The following is a 24,296-nucleotide window of genomic DNA, read 5'->3' on the forward strand; positions in this document are numbered from 1 at the left end:
TGAGACATATTTTCCACTAACAGGGGTATGTGTATATTTATAAATCCATTTTATACCATGATGTGCTTTATGCTGAAGTGGCCCTAATAATAAGGTTATTTTCTAATGCATTAATGATGCATAGAATTACTGTTAGTCACAGTTCCTGGATTTAGAAGTGGTTTTGTGTCATGGTTCACTCAGTAATACATAGGGATTGGTTTTTTGATGTATGTGGTGTGCTAGGGAAGCAAAACCACGTGTTTTGCTGAATCTATTATTCATGAAGAATGTAAAATATTTGAGGATTGCTGATGGGCAGCTATGCTTGCAGTGACAGTGAAGGGTAGGATGTACAGTCCCAATGGAGCTGAGAAAGACAGGTAACAATAAAGACTTGAAAGGAATTGTTAGCAGGGACCTATAAGAAGCTGCCAGGGAGGCTGGAAAAATCCATGATCTTAGAAGGTAACCTACTGCAAATAAAGGAACACTACAGAAAAGCAAACAACTGGTAATTCCTACAGAGTTGTCTACTCAGTCACCTCTCATCTTTGTATGGTTTTGTAGCCCTCTCTTATACCTGCCTTATACTCCCTTTTGCAGACCAAAAAATTCAAGCTAACTTAGCTGCTTCTGTTCCTGCAGTGTTCCACACCTTTGATGGTCCTAGATGGTCTTCTTTTCCCAATCTTACTGCATCTTTTCTAGCATGAATGAGACAGACTGCACCAAGAGTCTTTAAAACAAGTCAAAAAAGGCAAACTGTATGGAACTTCTTAGAACTACCAGTTCTGAGCACCAGTTCTCAGAACTAGTCTTTTTTTTCTTTGATCACAAGGGAGAGCAGACAGCTTCCTTATTTAGCACTGAGGTACAACAAAATTCATTTTAACTGCAGATTTTTTTCGTTTTACCAGGGGAAAGTATATACAACCTTCCAACAAAATAGTAAATTAATAGAAGAAATAAAGATGTTGTATGAAACCTACATTCTTTATGGGCATCTGCAAGTCAGAGCAAGAAAAAGTTATGATCATAAATCCAGGTTCTCTTTTAGACCTGTGATCTGTACAATCCTGACATTAGCTGTAATTATGTACAGCTAATTACAGTAAGAGCTGAGGAATGCAGAACATTAAAAATTTATTTAACTTCTGTTTTCTATACAATGAGAATAGCAAAATCTGTTCTGAGTGAGAAACAGGTCATACATACTGTGGAACTTGTGATGACAATATTTATTTTCAAGAAAAAGAAGTTCTCTACCACACTTTGAAACCCTGGAAAAGCTGGTCATTATCCTAGCAAAGGGCTGGTATATAGTTTAATTTGTGGTGCCTGTGATGTGCCCTGAGGTTCTCCCAAGTTATATATCACAGCAGTTATTTCACCCCATGTTGTCTGAGGCTGGGCTATCACACAACCAGAGTCCATGGTAGTGCTATGACACAAATCCCACCATAATACCATTACCCAGTGTTCTTTTTCAGAAGGAATAAAACCCTTGAGAGACCATTGTTACTGATTCTGCTGCCCTGAGGCTCAGGGGGACATGATTCCAACCACTCACACAAGAGACTTCACTGGGGCCTTGGGCAGGTTTTTTTTTTTTCTGGGGAAAGGAGGGAGTAGAAGCCAACACTTCGAGGGTGAAGCAGATGCACCAGTCAAGGATACAGTATTCAGTCTGACTCCTTACATGACAGATACTGGCTCTACAGGATTTTTGAGGAAACTACCTGTGTTACTGTGATACCTTTTTGGTACATTTTGGAAGCAAATAAGAGTTCAAATCTTCAACCATCTTTTACTCTTCCAAAGAATCTGGCAATCTATTGCCTCTATAAAAATCCAAGGCTGAAGATTCCAACAATGAACTAAAGCTCTTTAGGAAGTATGACATACTTTACCTTCTGCAGTTCTTTCCAACAGTAGAAAGGGACCAATTGTAATGATTAGGTAGGTCTTCAGAGAAAAGCAGTGTTTAGTTAAAACAAAATACTTAGGAGAAAAATACAGTTTGTAATCATATAAGACTCCCTGGTAGATCTGGATTGGTTCTAGTGTTTTTGTGGAAGAGCAAATGGCAAAGGAGTGATGTTTTGCTGAATTATCTTTTTCTGAAAAATTTGGAAATCCTTATTTTTTGTAGAGACTTCAGTCATGGTCTGCTTTGGGAGTAATGATTTTTAGATATTGTGTCAAAGATAGATGTGTATACCCAGCTTCCAAGGCTGAAATTACTGATGTTGGGCAGGACCTTTCTAGAAATGCTTGACCCTACAGCACGTAGTCGTGCTCTTGTTTCCAGCATATCTTGAAATGTATTTTACATACTTGTAAAGTTGCATAAAAAAGTTGAATTTGTTCTTCTCTGAATAACCATATGGTGTTGTATTAGGAGTAATTGTATTCATATACAATAAGAACTAAATATAAGGAAGATTTGTCTTTTAATAAAATACATTTCTGTTTCTTATGACACTGATGAAAGATAAATTTTCCAAGTATGACACTGATGAATGTTTATCTTTCTTCAAATATTTATGGAAAACTGATAAAAGTGTTTTACCGAAGCACTTCCTTTATTTAAAGTATGTGATAAGAGTGCATTTTGTTTGGGAGATGTATCTGCTTTGTTTTATTTCAAAGAGGCACTGTTAACATTTGTAAATCTATTGTTGATCCTGTGCTAACATATTATAGTAGCTAGAACCATCTCACTGTCTGAGAATATGTTTCTTTAGAAAATGGGATTAGGAAATTATGCTTTCTCTGATGTCCACTCTGGTTAATTCTTCTGAGATGGGAGTCTGGATATTGTTATTTTGCTACCTGATGTTCTATGCTGTGGCCTGCTTGAAGTTCTGTTCATCAGTTCTTCTCAATTTGGCCCTTAAAGTGCTTTTTTTTCCCCCTCTTTTATTTTCTAGTTGCTGATAGTGCTTTTGATTTCCCCCTCCACTTTTACCTGTGGCTAATTTATTATTCACCCACTACAGCTTAAATTACATTGTTGTCTATATGGGTGTGAATCAGAAAGCTGTGATTACCTCCTCATTAGCTGCTTCCTGAGCTCCCTCACACTTAGATGCTGCATGGATACAATGTGGGAAGGATCAGTGGATATGAAATAGTGAATGTGCATTCAGGACTGTTGACTTTTATTGAACATATCAAGGGTTTCTTTGCAGCAATTTAGAAAATTAAGTCAGGAGGTAGGACATTATTTGGGCATTTGACAAGTAGATTTTATTTTTTCCAGTAGATACATAACCCAGATTTTATGTTGGAAAAATTAACGACCGAGTTAAAGTTTAAATGCAGGCACATTTTCTTAGTGTGAGCATGGTGAAATTAAGAATAGAAAAAACACACAAATCCTAGAGGGGAAAAATGAAATAAACTTATTTACACCAAGTTTCTCCCATTTCTAGAGACTTATGTTATTTTTGAATTTGCCAGGAGTTATTTATTAAATGCACAAGAGAAGTACTGCAGATTATTCATGTGACTCTGAATATAGTTTAAGGTCCTGAAAAATGTTTGCTGAAAAGGCTGTTTGATTTGATGATAGCAGATTGACATAGTTCATGTAGTCCTGCTACATGTGATTTAGAAGTTTTATTTTTCTATGTACTGTTTTCTTGTAAATTATTGTGTAACAGAGAACACTAATTGATATCACCTTAGAAATATCTTGAAACAAACTTAACATAAAATAATGTTGTTTTCCGGGTTTTTTTAAGTGGTGATGTGTGTGTACATGTGTGGTTGTGAAAGAAAGTGTTTGCCTTTTTCATATGCTTATTCCTTTTCTTTTGCTCTACAAGTGTCTTGAAAGGGTCTTTGAAGATGCTCCTGTAAAGGAGAAATTGAGAAATTTCACTTCCATGATTGTCTACAGTTACAGTATTTGTCATATCTGGGGTCAAGTCAGTTTTGTAAAAAATACCAAGGTATTACTGGTAGAAAATGTTCACCGGGTAGGTGTTCATTAGGCAAAATTAGGCAAAAGGATGAAGCAGAAATTATTCATGTTGAAAGCTATAATGAGATGCTCAACACATCTCAAAAGTGCAAAATGAATTAGTTGATCCATTGAAGACCTGAAGCAGCATACTCGAAGATGGGCGAAATTCCCTTCAGAGGATGTTAACATTGGTGCAATTATGCCAATAAGCAGTAACTGAAGCCCTGACTTAAGTGTAAATACCAGGAGAAACCTGTAAGTTTTAACCTTTACTGTTCATGAGTAAAACCAAATTCCATGGTAGAATGTGTGTCTCTTCAAACATATCACATACCTAGCTCATGGTGCTTCATATATGAGTTTTCCAGCAGGGTAGTCTGAAGCTCATAGTTCAAAAGACTGTTGAAAATGGAAGATTCCTTGTTTTTTAAAGAAATGCTAAAACGTAAAAAGTTTGCTCTGTTAGACAAAAATAATCTTGCAGTGCTGTCCAATGACGTGTATTAAAATACACAATACCTTGTGCTTTTGCTGTTTTTAAGGGTTGGACAGTTCATTAACTTGTGCTTTTTGTTTTCCTGATAGATAGCAGTAGTCATGGGATCCTGTACAGCAGGAGGAGCATATGTACCTGCAATGGCTGATGAAAGTATTATTGTTGGCAAACAGGGAACAATATTCCTGGGAGGGCCACCACTGGTAAGGATATGAAAGTTTCTAGTGACATGGCCTCTCCCCTCCCCCTCCCCCCAAATCATGCTGCAATAATTGTACACTTAAACAATTGAGACATTTCTTGGTGAGATATTTCTATATGCTCTGTAGATTAGATTGTATTTTTAAGTATATCTGAATGTTTCTATCCTAAATCAAATATATTCTCCTCATTAGAGGTGTATAAATATAAATCAGACTGTGTCCAGTTGTTTTTATAGTAGTGTTTTTAGATTGCTATGCACATTTTAAATAGTAAAAATTATTTCTACATTCAATTATGTACTCTCTAGCTTTGACACAGAATTTGAAAAAGTCAAAACCATGTTATTGAACCTCAAAGTCAAGATCAAAGATAAAAGGACTTGTGAAGCAGGACTGGTCTGCTGTATTTTATGTCAGTTTACTGACAAAGGAGGCATGCTTACAGTGGAGTTTGTCCTAGTTCTCTCCCTCTCTCTCTCTCTCTCTCTCTCTCTCTCCTGCCTGCCTTCCTGCCTGCCTTCCTGCCTGCCTTCCTGCCTGCCTTCCTGCCTGCCTTCCTGCCTGCCTTCCTGCCTGCCTCCCTCTGCAAAACACAAGGAATGCTTGAATTGTGGCTTACTATTTTAGACATAACTGTATCTTCTACTCTAGGCTCCGTTCTATACAAATAATATTACTATAATGTCAGATTTTTGCTGACAAAGATTATTCTACTTAACACAAGCTTTATGAGAAAAAAATGTATTTTTAGTAAGAAATGTTAGTGCTAGAACTAAGGGAGCATCATTCATCACAACTATTCAAGTCTTGATGAAACATGGCTGGATACATTTCCTTTTTTGAAATATTCAAATATGTTTCAAGTTTATTGTACAAACTGGTCTGAGGTAGCACGATGGCTCTGTTTTGGTTAGAGTCTTTTGGGAACTTTAAGGTATGCTTCCTGCGACAAAGCCAAATGTATATCTAATGTCTTTCAAGAGTCCTTCCAACTAGAGGCATGCCGAAGTGGAGAAATTGCTTTGTAACCGCATTGTTAATGAAGATACTGCTCCATTCATTCCTCTAGTAACAGAGGAGACAAAGTCTCTTAGAAGTCACTTCCTTCAACACTTAAAATACTAGGAAAATGTGGTGTATCCCATTAAACTGTGGGAAAACAGACACTGATAGATTTATTTGTTGACTAGTTCCTAAGGCATGATTGCATTACTCTCATTAAGAGTATGAAGGACTCATCCTTTAAAGTGATTTAGTATTTATCTGTGTAGCTTTGCTCTCATGTCCACAGCATAGTTTTGTACTGCATTCTTTTCCTCTAGAGTGGATTTTTCCCCATTGCTTCATCTTGTTGATAAAAGTAGATTTGACATTTTATACCTCTTCCAAAGTTCAGTGTATAGATGGCTTTTAAATTATTGTGCAGTTCAAAAAAAAAAAAAAAAAAAAAAAGAGAAAAAAGGAAGAAAAAAAAAAGTCTTATATTTATACATTTTAAATAAATTCAGAATTTAACTGGCATATGGAAAGCAGGGGTATGGGACACGCACCTGAAAGTACAAAGATACTTTGTTCCCCATTAGTTTGAAGTAATTTATTATTTTAGTGGAGGCTTTCCAAGTTGATAAGAAGAACAAAGTAATTAGGAAAAGCAGATGAAGTAATGAATAGCAACTGTGCAATGCAATGGTAATTTATTTACTGCTCATTAGGATTTTGCTGTTAGACTTTTGACAGTAATTATTTCAAATGTCCTACCTAGGTTTCTGTTCCTTTTTATCTTGTATTAGTGCTTTTCTACTTGTTTATAGGTAAATATAGACAAATCATCCTCAAAATTATGTAATTCTCTATAAATATATCACTGTAATTTAGGTATTTGGAGTTTCTTGCTGAAAAGTGGCACAAACATGAAGGAAGATACTATTTGAGAATATTAGTTGAGTGAGTAACATGTGATTTGTACATATTTCCTTTGAGATAAGAAAACCAGTGTGATGAAAGACATGAACTTTGTACATCTCAGTGTTAGTAGGTTTGTTACTGTAACTAAGAATAACTGCCTTGGTTGCAGGAACACCTGAGCTGTTCAAGTATAAACCTTTTCAAAACGTTTTCAGTAAGACATCTAATTCTCAGTATGATGCAGAAAACTGGCTTAGAAGATGAAAAAAAGAAAACCAGATGCTTGTTCTCTGGGAATGGTAATCATTTAACATCACAGGGCAATTTAGATCATACGTGTATGCCGCTGAGTTGTAGCTCATGAGACTTTTGCCAGGATAGGTATCTGGAAAAGGATGGCCTGAGTCAGGCCTCAAGGGGAGGACTTGACTAGGCAAGTCAGTGACTGCAAGGGTGTTGTGAAGTTAAAAAGTTTTAAAATCTTTCCCCATTTTCAGAGGAAGATTTCACAACTATCCTCCAATTTAATTTGTTTCTTAGCAACCAGCAGATGTAATGATCCTTATCTTTGTGCGTATATGTCAAACTTTATTATCTCCACCTGTCAGTCTTTCTGTTCTGTAGTGCTTTTCATATTCTCACTGAAAATATTCTACTTGCCTTCTTCTAAGCATCAAAACTACTTTAGACTCCCATAGAAACTCCCATTCCATGCTGTAGCAGATTTTGCAGCTGTTAGTGAGTAAGCTCTGTTCCCCAAAATGTCTTTCTTATATGAAGAAAATTGGATTGGATTCTATTGCTTACCTGCCTAAAACAAAACATCCTGAGGAAGTGAAAAAAGAAATATCCCCGTTGTTACTTATAGTTAGTCTTGAGATGTGTATGATAAAAAAAAATATGAATTGTAAGAATAGTCTACCATCTAAAATGGAAGTTTCCTTAGCCTCCTTTTTTTGGGACGGTGAGGACTAATGGCTTTGTAAACAGACAGATCTCAATAGAAGAGAAAAATGTCACAGTAGCAGTAATATTCAGGGCCATTCTTCTGCATTTTTTCAAGCGGAATATCTATATCCTCATCTTTGGCAGTACTGCTTGGTAGTTCAGGCTGTCATGTAGACCTATAGGCTCTTGTTCCAGAAACTTCTGATTCTTCCTTCCTGAGGTAAAATTTGCTACTTTCTGTGCTCAGAGGTGAAAAAAAGTGCACTAAAAAAAGTATATAAGTTTTTCACATTCATGTGTATTTATGTACTGGGGAGTTTCCTGCATATTGGCCTCATCTGCTGTGGAAAATGCATATCACAGCTAAAGTTTATGTTTGTAGCTTTTAATAATTTCTAGCTGAAGTAGCTTGAACAGGTGTTTCTTAGAAAATACCCACATATATTTTTGAGACTCTTACTTGCAGTCTGTTAGAATTTAAAGAACTTTAAGGTAACTTCAACCACTAACTCTAAGTAATTTTAACTGTTACTTAAAACTACAGTTTGTAAATGCTCTGCTCCACTGCTCTATCTGGAAAGGAGCAAATACTAGTTCTCACCTACTCTGACATAATAAGACACATTTGGGCTGCAGGGTGCAGCTCTAGGCGCTCCAGAATGAGCCTGAGTGAGCCAGCAAAAATCTATGAAGATGATGGAGTGGAGCATCTGTAAAATGAAGAGGGTGTGAGAGAGATGAGACTTTTAAATCTGGTGAATCTTAGGGCAAATCTATCCATACCTTGCAAGGGGGAGTAAAGAGAGCAGAACCAAGCTTCTCATTGGTACCATGTGATAAGTCAAGAGGCTGCCAGGCACAAACTGAAGTACAGGAAGTTCTGTTTAGTTGTAAGAAAACATTTGCTGCAAGGATGGTCATGCCAAACCGAGTTGTCCAGAGGGTTTATGGAGTCTCCATTCTTGAGCTCTTCAAAACTTATCATCATTACAAGGTCATTAGTAACCTTCTCTGGTTGACCCTGCTTTGAGCAGAGGAGTTAAACTTTGCAATCTCACATGGTGACACAGACAGAGTCCACAGCTCCAATATTGTGATTTGGAGAAGGAAAACTTCACCTCTGTGGAAAAATAAAAAAGTTTTTTTTGTAAAATATTTTAAAATTAGTCTCTGGATTTCCGTGCTAATGGAAATGATTGCACTATTCAGCTTTGTGCCAAGTTCTGCAATAGTCAATATTTTGTTATAACTGGTTGCATAATGACAGATGTATGTAATTATTTCATAGAATCATAGAAAGAAATCATATAATCAAATGGTAGAATCACTTATCTTCTAATACACCCTAAAGGTCATTGAGTCTGGCCATTAACCTAACACTGCCAAATGCACCACTAAACTGTACATTAAACCCTTAAATGCCAAATACCTCCAGGGATGGTGACTCAGCCACTACCCTGGATAGCCTGTTCCAATGCTGCATAACCCTTCCAGTGAAGAAATCTTCCTCACTTCTCTTAAAAGTATTTTCTGTTTACTGTTTAATGAAGACTCAAGTTAATTATGTCTCTGATAAAAACTTTCCATTACTTAGTATGCCAGACCTTCATATTCCATGGGTAATTCAAATTTCAAAGCAAGAATCCACTGTTGAAGAAATAGCTATACTTAAATTTGCAAACTTGACAGTTTGGAACTGTGTGTGAGAATATATATGTATGTATTTATATAATTAGTGTGCTTCATTTTTAGATATGAAATTTGGAAACTGAAATCTGTTTTGGAAATGATGATAGTTTTCCCTTCCCTTGCTTGTACTCCACCTCTGTACTCTCTGTGGGTGATGAATGGTTTCTCCAGCTTTCAAAGAATCCTTTTCAAAACACTTACTGTAGAGTAGAAATGCCTCAAAAAGTCTTCTGGGTTTTTTTTTAACCCCAGTAGTAAATTATACTGTTTTGCTCTAAGAAGGAGACCATTCACTTTTAAATTACACTTCCAGGTCTAAGATTACACAGATCTAGGCTTTGGATTGTGCAGTCCAGGTTCTTTTATGGAGATATTGTACTTGATCCAAGATGTTACATGCCACTGATATGCTCTTCTAAGGAAAATTATTATTACTAAATTATTGTGTATTTACTGGAAGGTTTAGAAAATAAAAACTTCTAATGATTGTTTAAACTACTAATGTTAGTATTTAATAGTAATAATAGTAGTTAAATTAGTAAGCCACAATTCACAGGAGTGTTTATATAGAGAAAGCAAAATTGAAAAATCCTATGTTTCTGGTGTATTGTTTGCTTGAAACAATGCTTTGAAATATCCCATTTGAAATTTCATAATAAATGCTGAGAAAATTTTTGTGAAAAATCATATTCATGAATATGAAGGATGTGTAACTGTATGTACACACATGATGGAACACAGCAGTAAGTATAAGAGTGGGGAGTATCTTTGTAAATAAAAACTACATATTAACGCTAGAATAAGCATGCAAAGTCAAAGAAAAAAAAGTAATTTTTACAATATTCAATGTTGTCATATTTTGATTCTCTGAGTGAGAGTAAACGGGGAAATATGATCAATGAAGAAGCATTTTACAAAGATCTGTTATTACTGTACCCAAGATGGTATCAATATTAATGGAAGAAAAGTGTCAACTGTGAAGCTCATTTTCCTTTCCTTGTGTTAGGTTAAAGCAGCAACAGGTGAACAGGTATCAGCAGAGGATCTTGGAGGGGCAGATCTTCACTGCAGGTTCAAAGAAATATTCTCCCAGAGTTAATGTCTTCCATATTGTAGACTTCCCCTTCCCCTGCTCTTCCCTTATTTTGGTTTTAGATCTTTCGTAAGCTGTGTTTACCTTTTGAAATGTGTTTACCTTATTTCTATGTTATCTGATGATGACTGATTGTTTTATAGTTAGAATATCACAGTTACATTGTGTTACTCTAGTCAGCATTATTTCCTTCATTTATTGCTTTAAAATACTCACATGTCTAGTGTACTTCAGCATAATTCATAATATGGAGGGCTTTAACAATGAGTGTTAACAGAATAATATGTATTGAAAAAGATTATTAATTTTGCAGATGATATCTTTCTTACTGTCATGTAGAATTCACTGCAAGCAAGATCAAAATAGCTTGTGCTTTTTGTAAAAATCCTTCTTATCAAACCCAAAAAATATATGCACTTTCAAGTTCTGCAATTAATACTAAACAAAATTAAGTATTACTGCACAGTAAGTTATCTATTGCTGTATAATACATGCTTACTTGTTACTTCAATTTGAAGTGAATAAAGAATTACTTTGAAGGGCAGTTCATGCCATTTTGGTAAACATGTTTTTCTTTATAATTGAAATTAATTCTTGCTGCATATGAACAATGCTTGTTATATTTTATATTACCATTTAGATTTTTTATTTCCTGCATTTCATTTCATGTCTGATAACTTGAATGTACTATTTTGAAGAAAAGTTCAGGCATGGGTTTTATTTTAAAGTAACTTCATAATAAAACACAACTGAATTGTTGCATCTATATTTTCAGGGTCTTAGAAGCTTTAAAATGTCAAGTTTTCATTGCCTGATTTATGTGTGTTTTTTTCCTGAAGTATTCATCTTGCAATTGTTGTTTATATACAGAAAATCTGGTGTAACAGATCATTATGCTTTGGATGACAATCATGCACTTCATCTGGCAAGGAAAATTGTAAGAAGTTTGAATCTCCAGAAGAAAGTAGATGTAAGTATAGAGTCTGAAAAAATTGCATTGTTGAAATTAGGAATGCTTTTCTCTGCCTGATTGATATAACACTTGTTTATAGAGCACATCTTTGTGTATGACTTTACACATCTGAAAATGGAAGATACAGTTCTTGTCCTTAAAGATTTCTCTTATGCTTCAGTTCTGCAATTACATTCCTGTTGTATTATTCCTGTTAAAACTACTGGGATTAAATGCAGGAATGAAGCACCTAGAAGAGTGCTTCAGAGTTATAGAATTGCACTTTTAGATTAATCCAGTCTTGCAAGATACTTAATTATAAGTCCACATGATCATTTTCCACGGGCTTAAAATTAGATATCTGTTAAAGCATGTTTTTGCGTTGATATTTTCTGGGATTATTAAGGTGTTGAAAACCAAGGGGATAGATCTAAATCTTGATAATGAATTGTATTGATTTAAGAATTCCTTACAGTAAATGGGATGGATAGCATATGGGGCTGGAATTGCTGTATTTTATTTTAGTAGGAGATATGAGAGGGTGAATGGAAGTTCAGGGAAGGCAAGATACTGTATTCAGTTGTGTGACAAAATCTTCACCCGTTTTTCAGAATGCTGCCTGCCTTAGAGGGCGCAGGGGGAAAGTAAGGACATAGGAGGACATGCCTAATTTTTTTTATAACATGGGAGAAGTGGAGCACATGTGGAGATAATGCAGGAGTAGGAAAAAGGTAACAGTAAGTTAGAAACTGTTATCATCCTTCAGTTTAGGAAACTTGGTCTTTATGCAAAGTGACAAGCCAGTACAGGCATTTTGATGTTGTTGGTGAAGAGAAGTCTGTGCTCAAGGAAGTTGGCAATTTAATTGTTGTCTGAATTTTTAAGTCATAATGTAAATTTTGTTGTTTAAATTGTTTGTTAAATTGCTATAGGTAACTATAGAACCGTCAGAAGAGCCTTTATTTCCAGCTGATGAAATATATGGAATAGTTGGTGATCAGCTAAAAAGAAATTTTGATGTCAAAGAGGTATTAGTATTAATGCAAGATCCATATGCCGATACATACATGCATGCATTTTCTTGCAGGAAATCACTGTTTATATTGTCATAATTGATAATACCTGATTTGGGTACATCTTTATATTTTTCTCCAGCAGATGCATTGCAATAGCAGTGACTTGTTGAAAATATAATCGGTTTTGGTTATACTTTAGAGAAGGATGAGCAAGGATGAGAGATTGGTAACATTCTGAAAAAGCTGACAGAAATGGGAGCTCCTCATTGGCAAAGCATTCTATAGATATGATGGCTTGCTATTTCTGTCAGTCCTGTGAAGGATTGTTTAAGTATTTATGAAGTATAAGTACACAAAATAATTGAGCCTTGTCCCAACTGTGTTCAAAGACTATTGTACCCTACTGCAGGTTTAGTGTAATTATCTGCCTTGGAACCTTCATGTAAGCCAACAGGCTTTTTCATATTTTCCACAAATCTCACATTCAGAGTCTTTTTTACTACTAGCCAAGTATGTATTTTAGGAAGAGTCTTAATATGTACCTGTCTTAAAATATTTGGCAGAAATTACTAGGATTTGTTTTGCATTAAGGGGGAAAAGAGATATAAAGTTTCATTGAATTTCATACTTCACTCTCAAAAGTTTGAATAGTTTGGATTTATGTTCTTTTGAAGTGGAAATAAGTATCTTCTGGCAAATGTCTTGCTAGCAGTGGATCTGTATTTATAAAAAATGGCTCCTTTGCATCATGGAGAAACCTCAAATCAGATCTTCATTTTTTTTGTATATCACAAGCTCAAGCAAGCCTAAAAATAATCATATCTCTAAGAAAGTGACTCATGAGTGTGACTCATGTGTGTTCTTATTTACAAATGAGAGGGTATTGATTAATGTTTAATGTAAGCAGAGGGTTGTTTTTTTTTTTTAATGCAACTAATTAGGAAAACATTGTTCCTGTGTAAATTAGCTATTTGGTTAGAATATTCTTAATCTTGAAATTCCATTTTGTACAAGCATGTGAATGAATCACACTTAAAAAACTAAATGGGCTTTGCCTGCCGTCCAAACTGTTTATATGGTGGGCTGCTTGGTGTTCCATAAATGGAAAGGTTTTAGGTTATATGTTGTCATGGCCGTCCTTTCTAAACAATTAAAAACCTTGAAGGGTTAGGAATTTAATGTTATTTTTCCATTTCTTCTTAAGGTCATCGCTAGAATTGTAGATGGAAGTAGATTTCATGAATTCAAAGCCTTGTATGGGGATACTTTAGTTACAGGTGAGTAGAAATATAATTATTCTGTATATGTTCCCACTGGTTTTATGGTTGGATTTATTCTGGCCCACCACTGATATTTTTAATTATTATTTTCAGAAGAAATGCAGTTTCTGTTTCCAGGAGAATGTCTTACCTTTATATGGTATGGAAAAATAAATACATGTGGAAATTTACAAATTAATCTCTGTCCTTTAGGATTTGCAAGAATTTTTGGTTACCCAGTAGGAATTATTGGAAACAATGGAGTTCTTTTCTCAGAGTCAGCAAAAAAGGTAAATAGATACATTCTTAGCTTCTTTGCTATTGAGAAACAAAACTTCTGGTGGACAACTTGCTCTTGAGAGGAGAAACTTTTTTAAATAACGAAAGAGACCTGGCTCCACATTTTTCGTGTAAATGTGGAACAGGCATAAGTTGCTAATAAGCTGAAAAAAACCCTGACCATAATTTAGAAACAGTGTTCGGTAGATTTTTCTGATGTGAACAGGATAGGCCAACACCAGAACAGCATTTGGATTTGTGTGAATACAGCATAGTTGAAATATTATATCCTGAAACTTACATCTGTTGCAAGACAAGTCCACCCTGATTACATCAAATACCCTGTTGGGTATTTCTAAACTCTAAACCATTAAGTACTATGGAAAATCACATCTTTGTTTTTGTAATAACTGGAAAATCTTAAACCTGAATTCCAGTACTCAGTTCATTGGTTTACCAGAGTTTTAATTTTCATACTTTGCTGTGGCATCTCCTGGCTTAGAATAATGAGTTAGTAGATGTGCAGTTTTTCAAAATCTGTGAGGTAAAACACCTGTTCTGTGAATGAAAGGCTGTGTGTGAAGGAATATTCTGATTTTATCACAGTTAACAGGCTTTACAGTTTGGACTTCAGGGAATGATGGTGATAAAGAGTATCTGGGTATTGCAAAGTGTTTACCTTGGTCTGTGTTGCTTGCTTTAGTTCTTTATTTTTTCAAGAAACAACTGTCAGTCAAATTCTTTGTAATAGCAATTATATATGCTAGTTTTATTCTAACAGGCTTCTTGAGCTAATGTTGAGGAAAATTGGTATTGAGAAAATACAGAAAAAGGAAGCATTGATGAGAGAGGTGGAGAAAGGAAGTAATTTTACTGGATTTATTGCTGTTATAAAATAATACACAAAATTGAGTTTCATGTGCTGAAGGAATACTTCCAACTTGAAGCACTGTAGTACGTGACATTTTTTTTCATCTGACATTGGTTTTAACAGTTCATTCCAGGTAGAAAATAACTCTTGCAATATTTCTAATAGTTTCATTATTTTTTAACAATTTAGTGCAACAACTTTTTTTCCTAACAATGAAAAAAAATGTAAGGAAATCTTAATTTTCTGACTTTTATTGGCGTATCACTACTGTAAAAGGAAATTCACCTCTAGAGAAAACTTTGTCCGTGATGTTGGTTCTATAAGCAGCGTGCCTTAGCAATACTCCTTTTTTTCTTGCATTTTTGTAATGAATTATTGCACATTTTTCCTGTGATCATCACTATGCTATTCACATATTTCTCTGAAGATTATACTTAATTATTTTTCTCTCTTTTTTTCTTTTTATAACCTTTGCAGGTTTTATATAGTGAAGAGGTTAGATGTTTTTTCAGTTGTTCTGCTACATAACCTTGTTTTGTTTTGTTTACCAGCAAGTGTATAAGTAAGCCAAGGAACTTTATTGATTTAGATTAGTTGAAACAGAGGCTTGGAATCTACTATTTCTAACTTTGCTATGAAATTGGTTTTTTGCTAGTAAACAGGGAGAGGGCATCTGCCTTCAGGAAAGGGAGAAAATGTTAGAGCAATTGGCAGGGCCATGGATAAATAACATATATGGGCCTTTCCCAGTTTTAGAGAATACTTTCATTTTGTACAGAAAATTGAGAGATATGTTTTTCTGACTGATTGACTTGATTTCTCTGTCTGAGTCGTACTAAGGTTGATGTCAGATGCCACACTGGCACTGTCCGTTGTTTAACTGCATATTGGCTGAGTCACAGCAGTTGAGTTTTTCAGTATTAGTAGTAATGCTTTTTAAGGATATTACTTGTTTTACCCATGGTATCACACAGTTTTGGAGATCTCTTACTTTTGCTACAGTGAATGCATGTTTTGCAGTTAACTTCGGTTGAAGGAGAAGTAGTATAGTGCTTCCTGATGGAAATACTGTGGTGGACTTCAGTGGAAGGATTTAGCATAGGCTTCAGAATGCTGGTAGTGATAGCTTCACTTTTCCAGCTTTTAATGACTTACTCTTCTTTTTTTTCCTCTCCACAGGGTACACATTTTATCCAGTTGTGTTGCCAGAGAAATATTCCCATTGTGTTTTTGCAGAATATTACAGGTGAGTAAGATCGAGTTTTTGAGGTTTCACTTTGTTGTAGACTTTGCTGTTAATTGTTGAGGCTGTGTTCTAGAGAGCCTCTTATGTGCTTTGTAGTACCTACATCTCCAGCCTGTTTGGAAATCAGCCTGTAAGTGGCTGCTGAAGGCCTTGCCATATGATTCGCTCCTCAGTTCTTTCTCCAATGTGCTGTGAAGTGCACAGTATGATGTATGGCACAGTATTACAATATAAAGCTCGTGAGCCTTTTGTTCTTGTTGTATTTCTTTAGGTTTCATGGTTGGCAGAGAATATGAAGCTGGAGGGATAGCAAAAGATGGTGCCAAGATGGTAACTGCTGTAGCTTGTGCCAATGTACCTAAAATAACCGTCATTATTGGTGGCTCTTACGGAGCTGGAAACTATGGGATGTGTGGAAGAGCATATAGGTAAGTGTTGCTTCAAATTGTTACAGGAGATAGAAATAATTTAAGAGAGCATAGCCTTGAAGTACCATTCCAGAAAATCGTCTGAACTCTTGAAGAAGTTGTGCTGTTTGGAAAAGAGTTCTTAATTAATATGTTCATAAGCAAATAACAGCCTGAAATTTGTAGAGACTAATAAGGCTTATGATTCACCTTGAATTAGGTGACAGAGGAGACCTTCTAAAAGTAAACCTGTTCACGTCCTTTTCTCCCATTTCAGTTCTTGCTGGAAAAATTGTGAAGTCTTAAACAATCATTGGGCAGTATAGGCTGGTCCTTTATTCTGCATTCATAGGAAAAGTGTATCAGTTTGTGTAAAAACTCCTTATTCACTTCAATCAGCCTGGTTTTATGCGTAAGGTTTGTATAGCCCCTAAAGATTTTTTTGTTGACCCTTTGGTCAACAAAAGGCTTTATGTGATTTTTTAAATTTAATTTTTCAAGATTCCCCATACTATTGAAGTTAGTTGAGGTGTTTAGGAGAAAAATTCCTGTGAATTGGGAATGTGAGCTGAAAAGACTCAAGAAAGAGAAATTTTTTTAAAAGGTGAATAATGGAAATTAACAGAATTTTTACATTTTGAAATGTAATGCTGCAAGCATTGAAGTATGTTAATGTACCTTTTTAAAAAATATTTTTATTGTAAAATTGTCATGCATAAAAATGTATTCTTAGTTGAGTGAGAATTAGTTCTTCACTAGGAAATGTGACAATGTCTTACCTTAATGTTTAATATGTATTTTTTCAGTCCAAGATTTTTATATATGTGGCCAAATGCTCGCATATCAGTGATGGGAGGGGAGCAAGCTGCAACTGTTCTAGCTACAATAGCTAAGGACCGAAAAGCAAGGGAGGGAAAAGAGGTATATCCTTCTTCTTTCATTTCTAGTAAAGTCATTATCACTTACTCTTTTACTGGAGTTGATCACTTTGTGAACTAGGAAGGGGTTGAAGAGAGTGAGACACCAGTGAATTATCCTAGTGCCAACTAGTGCACTGACAAACATGAAGCATTTGTGAAAGGTTATTGCTTACTTCTTTGAAATATGAAGATCATTCATAACATTTCTCACTTTTGCTTAAAAAGAGGAGTATTTCATATTCCATCATGTTTTTGTACTTTGTGCTCCAAGTTATTAGTTCTACCCGAGATAAGCAACCAGGAATCCTCCTTGGTTTGGAAGTATGAAGAGGAATATGTCAGGAAAAAGTGTCTTTCCAATTATTACGAAGGTGGCAGTTTTAGAGAAAGTTCATCTTCAAATGATTCACTGATTGAGAATTATGAAACTTGTAACAGCAGAAGTCTGGAGAGGTTTGGAAAAGTTTTTGCTGATTTCAAAATTTTAATTGAAAATTAGAGGTATAGTGTTTATATAATAAACATACCTTACTAAATGTTATAGTAATATTTTATCGTTTCACTGCATACTCTTTTCTGCTGAGTTGGGTTTTTTTAATTGCAAGATTTATGGTTATACTACTGCCTTGATCCCGTAAGAAATGGTTTTATTGATGTCTTAAAATTATTCATATTTATCATAAATAGTTAATCAGAATAGTGAAGCAGTATGAACATGCTATCTCAGTGTCATTACTTTTCAACACTTGACTTGTTCTTCCTGTGTTTAGAATGTACTCACCCTTATCTCTGTCTGTCTTAATTTCACAAACCCATGATACCCAGAAAGAAGGTCAAGAAAAATAATTAGTAGTAGTTAAATGTTAGTTGAATGTGTTAGAAACTTGAAAGTTTTCTGAATTACTGTGACCAGTCTGGATCATAAGAAACGCAGTGTTAGAATAGCGCAGACTTAACATTATTAAAAAATCTTGCCAAAGGCAACCCAAATTTTTTTTTCCAATACACTAGCTTCAGTAATTTTTCAAGTGCTAGTCACCAATTACTCTTGCATTCAGTTAAGTATATGTTTATTCTCCTTTTTCCACCCACTTGATTTGGAGAGTGCTATTTGAATTTTGTTGTCAAACATGCAAAATTGACAATTGTGTGCTAAAAGAGTAAAAAAACTTTGGGCAGATAATTTAGTCATTTTCTTCAGGTTGATGCTGCATATCATTGGATTTGCTCTCATTGGAGAAGAAAGTACTAAAGAATGTTTTATGTGGTTTTTTAGTTGTCTGAGGCAGATGAAGCAGCTTTGAAGGAGCCAATCATTAGGAGGTTCGAGGAGGAAGGAAACCCTTATTATTCCAGTGCAAGGTAACCTACAAATAACTATTCTAAAACTTAATTGTAATCATGGGACTTGACATCTAATTCTTGGTATTAAAGAACAGCAGAACAGAGCAATTGGAAGCAAAGATTGTGTTTGATGTGCATTCAAATCAATGTCTTGTCTGTCTTGTCTCTGGGACCTGGTACTATGAACTGTTTCAGAAGACAGCATGCACTTGCAAGAATTACTTCACTGGTTCTGTAAGAAATTATATGGTAGCCTGGAGTTTCTATGTTATGTGTTTTATTCTGGATGAGTTTTATATCATTTTCCCCAGTGGAGTATCTGGTCACCTTTCTAAAGCTTATTGAACACTATAATGAGTGGCTGCATGTGTATTAGGAGGAATTCATTTTAGTGGGGTCCTGCAAGTAGAAGAGGCCAGTGGAAAAGGAGGTAGCAGTTTAAAGATGACCTGAAGCAAATTTCAGGTCATGGTAGGTAATTGTATTGGATGATAGCAGTGATGGTGTAGGGCTTTAGCTGATGGGTGCTGCATACTCATAAAAGTTTGCTGAGAAGTCCTTTCCAGCATTTCATGCTCAGGCTGATGCAATATTAGTAAATGACCAGGAACTAGTTAGGCTAATGAAACAAGGTGGCATCCTGAAGTGATCCAGACACATCTGGAAAGTAGCTTGGGGGGCTTTTTTGGCCTTTGATGGTTATTCTGCATTAGTTTCATCCTGTCATTGCTAATCTTCCTGCATATATTTCTGCTTGTAGTATCCAAAAGCTAATTTTCCACAGGCTCTCAGCTGCTAATGGTAGTAGAGGGCAGTATAGTGACGCATATGTCAGCTGTAAAAGCAGCAGAGCTGGCAGTGAACAACCCAGACTCGTGGAGTATGTAGAGAACAACTTCCTGGTCCAGGTGTCAGGCAAGCCAGCCAGAGGTGCGGCATTCCTGGGCCTGGCACTCAGCAGTGCAGAGGGGCTCATTGAAGAGGTCATGGCTGGGAGCAGCTGGAGCTGTAGCAGGCACAGCCTGGTTGAGTTCAGGATCTCAAGGAATATGAGGCAGCAAAGAGGAACTCCAGACCCTAAATTAGAAAGTGTGAACTTCCAGATGTTTAAAGGGTTAGTGGATGAAATTGCCTGGGAAACTGCTTAAGGACAGAGGGTCTGATTAGAGCTGGCAATTCTTTAAATACACTTTTTCTTAGAGCACAAGAGTTCTTTATTCCTGTGTGGGAAATTGAGCTTGGCAGGGTGGAAATTGGTGTGGTTGAGCAAGGATTTTCTCCTCAAACTGAGGTGTAAGAAGGAAGTGTACACACTGTGGAAGCAGGGGCAGGTAACCTGGGAAGAGCTTCTTCTTCATGATCAGAAGATATGAAATGACTGTTAACTTTTACTCTTTGTGTAGGCATAGTGGAATATACTTAACTGAGATATTATACCTGGGAAATCAACATTAATTTTAATGCTTCATCAAATGAATACCTTCATCGGGCTTGATCTTTTATGGGTAATAAAAGAAATAGCACAAAAGTTTTTAACAGCTGACCTTTAACAGCTGACTTTGCTCTAAGGCAAGAAGGAAAAATGAAAAAATATATATCATCATTTTTTATAACTGGATTTTAAGGAGAAGAATATTCTACTTATATAATAACATTTAAAAATGAGTCAAACTGTCTGTATTTAAAATTAATCTCTACTCCAGAGAAGATCAGAGAAGATGAATACTGTGGGGTTTTTTTTACATTTGCTTTTTTTGTCAGATTCTTTTACTCATGATTTATTTAACGTTCAATATATTAGATATATTAGCAATATAAAAACTTATCCTCTCCCAAAAACTGACAGATGATTGTCAGTATTTACAACAGTAAGTTACTAATCTGTAAGAAAGTGGTTTTACATGTAAAGTTAAAACCAACATTAAAAAACATCACATTTTGAATTTTTAATAGTGTCTGATTTTTAGACATGAAATGTGAGTATTTAATGTCAACTTTGTGCTCTCTGATGAGCAACATTTACCAGTGTATGTTTTCAGAATATTTGGCCATGCTACATGAAGTAGTAACTTAGTAGCAACTTAACTTGAAGTTAAGTTGTTAATCTAGTAGTCACCCGAGCAGATATCTTAAACTTGCCCAGCCCAGGTATTAGAAAGTGTTTTTAGTGCTAAGTGATGTGTCATTTTTTTGAAAAAGCAGGGTAGTTATGCGCTTCTTACTGTTTCCTTTTGGAAAGGAAATGTGACGTGCACAGATGTCAGTTGGCTGAGAACTAGCATGGGTCTGGATTGTATGTGGTTGGGTTCGTGTGATGCTGCACTCAAGATAATAATCCCAGCTGAGACATGAAGTCAAATGTCAGAGCTGAAATCCTACTGAGGTTTACCTGGCTATAAGCAATGAAGGTGAAATACCTCTTTTCACAAAGGAGTGCTTTTGACAACAGTGTGTGAGTGGCTCAGGTCAAAGCAGTTCTGGCTGGTTTCTTTAGCTTTTCAGTTCAAGTAGGTGCAGTCTGCATTGTCTAGGAGCTTTTAATTGCTCTCTTGTAGAATTAATTGGGTATTTCAGTGGATGTACTTATGTTTCCTGCCCTTTCATGCTTTGTATTAACTAATTCCTAAGCAAGATCTTGGATCAATAGTTCAGCAGTTTTCATTACTGTGGAGTAGGCTGTCCAAGCAGAAACAATGAGATGAAGTGGATTACAATCTCCGCAGCGGGAATGATGTACCACTCACCTTGCACCTTGGAGACAACCCTTTCCAATCAGCCAACATCAGCAGCTGCTTATTAGCAAGCATTTCTGTAATTCAGGGAGGAGTAACCTGTTCCTTTTGCAGCCCATTCCTGTTGGGCTCCAAGCACGTTAAAAACCCAGCTGATTGTCTACCAAATGTCAGGGTACTGTAATTGAAACGGAATCCAGACAGCCTTTGTTTTGTAAGAGCCCTCCACCAAAGATGTCAGCAAGGAAACTCTAACAGCTTTGCATTTCTGAGAGAACAAAAAACAATAGATGGGCACAAAGATTGTTGTCTGTGTTGCTGCTTGTGTGCAGCTGGTTTGGAGGCTCCCTCATGCTGTCCTCCTGCCTAATGTCTGCCTCACCCTTAATAGCCATTGAGATTGATGTGACCCTTCCACTTGACTTCATTAGGCTTTGAACCAAGCTTTTAGCAGTAATAAGGAGTGAGAAGGAAAATGCCCATATGATCTTAAAAGACAAGAAAATATCCCTCTTTATTCTGTTTATATTGCTTTGCTTATAAGTGATAACTTGCTATACTACAGGATGTCAACACTGTTCCCTGCAGCTGTATTTTCTAATCAGACTTCAACCAATTTTTTGATTATTACCTTTCACATTGAGCAGTCTTAATTAATGGCAGTCATTAGGTAGCACCCTTTTTAATAAGTTATATTAATCTGCTCACAGGTTTCTTAAAAGATTTCAGTGGTTTGCATCTTAACAAATTACATAGGGATTTTACTTTAGGCAACTTCATTTCTTTTACTCACACTATCTCAGTTACAGGTATTTTATTAGTGTAGTGTGACTCATGTTCCTCCAATGGGGATTTAACAGATAGTTTAATTATTAGTGTTACATCCCAGTAGAGAATTCAGTTTTCTTTAAACAAAGAGAAGCAGAGGCCAGGGGTGACAATATGAAAGCAGCTTGACTTGCATGCAACATAAAACTTCTGTGGTTGTTAATATAAGTCAATTGTGTTGTTACAAAAAAAGGGGAAAAAAATCCCAAATCTGCCATTGAAATGTGCTTCATGTTTAGATATTTATTTCAGCAGTAATCACTATGAAGTTGTGTCTTGCAAGGTACTGCACTAAGTTGATGATTCTTTTGGAGTCAGTTCATCCCTTCCCTTTCCTGAGAAGATGTGTTGAACATTTTAAGTATTATGAATTCCCTCATTCTGTTTCAATGTGTTTCATAAATAAGAAAGTTAATTGCAGATATTTATTAGGAAAAAAAAAGTTTATATACAGAGCAAACAAAGCTGTAGCAGTCAAAAAAACAAAAATTTGCTTAAAATAGAAATTAATGTATTTGAGATGGTTCATAAATTTGGGGTTTTTTTTCATAGTCTTAAGAAAACAGAAGGTTGGGATTGATTTGACCTCACAGAACTGCTTTTACTTTCACTATTAAGGAGGATCTTCTCCATTCCTTTAGTAGATTAATCTGACTGTATTCATCATAACTAAATCAAAATACAAATACAAGGTAAAGAAAAAAAAAGCATATGCATTAAACTTTGGTAAGGCACACTCTGTAAAGTTGAAAGTACAGAAAATATTGTCTTGACCATTCTGTCATGCTAGATGATATCAAGAGCTACAGCCATTGTCTTGAGAAAAATGAAGAAAATTCAAACATCTCTTACGTAAGTCTCTGTAAAACCAAGTTACACTTTTCTTTGGCTATTTCGAACAAAAATAAGCTTCCAATTGCTTTTACTTTTGTATGGTAAGAATCACTTCCTCTGAGTCTTTTTAACTGAGTAGTGCCCAAATACTTTAAAAAAATTGGTTACTACTTAAAATTTAGATACTATTTAAAATTTAAAGATACAGTTAGGAAAGATGTTACTCACAGCAGTCAGACAGCAGGAACTTAGACCATGAACTTTTTCCCAGTTATGATACAGACAGCTCTTGTGTCATCTGAAACAGAATTTGCTGTTATTACCACTTCCATGCAGGTACAAGTGTGGCTGTTAGAATATTCCAATGCTTGGGTTATTAGCCCACTAGAACGGAGGTACTAACTGAGAATCTTAAAATGAGAAGAATTTAGATAGATCTACAGCTCTCTTATATTTGTATTTTGGGTTTATAGCAGTTTTTTTTTTTTTTTTTTTTTTTTTTACCACGCAAGAAGTTTTTCTCCTTTTTACGTTTGAGGAAATTTTTTACTGTGAGGGTGGTGGGGCACTAAACAGGTTGCCCAGAGGAGCAGTCCTCTGACCCATCCCTGGAAATGTTCAGTGCCAGGTTGGATGGAGCTCTGAACAACCTGGTCTAGTGGAAGGTGTCCTTGCCCATGGTGGGGGGATTAGAACTAGATGATCTTTAAGGTCCCTTCCAACCCAAACCATTCTATGATTCTATCATTTTTCCAGAATTCGTTCTCTTATTGTTGGGACCTGGCAGCTAGGTCAGTGAGTGCCACAACTACTGTAGTTCAAGACTTTTTTAAATCAAAATTTGGTTTTCTCTCCCAAAAAAAAAGAAAGGGCCTGATTTTTCCCAATTAGCAGCAAAGTCTTCCCTTCTCCAAACCCTTTCTTCTTCTGTACTTCAGTTTTTCTCTTGTGCCCCATTTAGTTTAACAGTCTCCTGCTTGGGAAGCTGCACCACTCTAAGACCTGTTTATAGTACAGTATTCTTTCTGAGCTGGGTATCCTTTTTCTTCTCTGTCTAACTTGGAAAACATGCTCCTAGAGCTGAGCCTGAACCCTTGTGCCTGGTCTCATTAAAGGTGTCTTCTACTGCAATTCCATTTTGTGCATCATAGGATAGATACACCTTGTAAAACGAAAAGCGTATATTGTCAGTCTCTTAGTATATTTATCTGATTTCATCAATATTACTTTCATAGCAAATGACAAAATAAAGCAAATATGGAAAAAACTCAAGTGTCTGCTGCTGCCTTGAGTTTATCACCATGTGTTTATGTACAGTT

General features: G+C 35.7%; 1 protein-coding gene across 3 annotated transcripts in view; it reads left to right on the plus strand.

Moving 5' to 3' along the window:
• The window catches only part of MCCC2 (methylcrotonyl-CoA carboxylase subunit 2), a 37,252-nt gene that overhangs the window by 10,799 nt on the left and 2,157 nt on the right, over positions 1-24,296 (plus strand). Inside the window, exons 7-16 of one of the 3 annotated variants that reach the window (XM_053932579.1) lie at positions 4,541-4,654; positions 10,203-10,267; positions 11,160-11,259; positions 12,174-12,269; positions 13,462-13,534; positions 13,730-13,806; positions 15,846-15,912; positions 16,184-16,340; positions 17,126-17,240; positions 18,516-18,601. In XM_053932579.1, coding sequence (XP_053788554.1) covers positions 4,541-4,654; positions 10,203-10,267; positions 11,160-11,259; positions 12,174-12,269; positions 13,462-13,534; positions 13,730-13,806; positions 15,846-15,912; positions 16,184-16,340; positions 17,126-17,240; positions 18,516-18,601 — 950 coding nt within the window. The remainder of the gene's footprint in view (positions 1-4,540; positions 4,655-10,202; positions 10,268-11,159; positions 11,260-12,173; positions 12,270-13,461; positions 13,535-13,729; positions 13,807-15,845; positions 15,913-16,183; positions 16,341-17,125; positions 17,241-18,515; positions 18,602-24,296) is intronic. The other 2 variants (XR_008428725.1, XM_053932580.1) reach the window with 2 other exon arrangements.

This window comes from Vidua chalybeata, chromosome Z (assembly GCF_026979565.1).
Source record: "Vidua chalybeata isolate OUT-0048 chromosome Z, bVidCha1 merged haplotype, whole genome shotgun sequence".
NCBI classification, from domain to species: domain Eukaryota; kingdom Metazoa; phylum Chordata; class Aves; order Passeriformes; family Viduidae; genus Vidua; species Vidua chalybeata.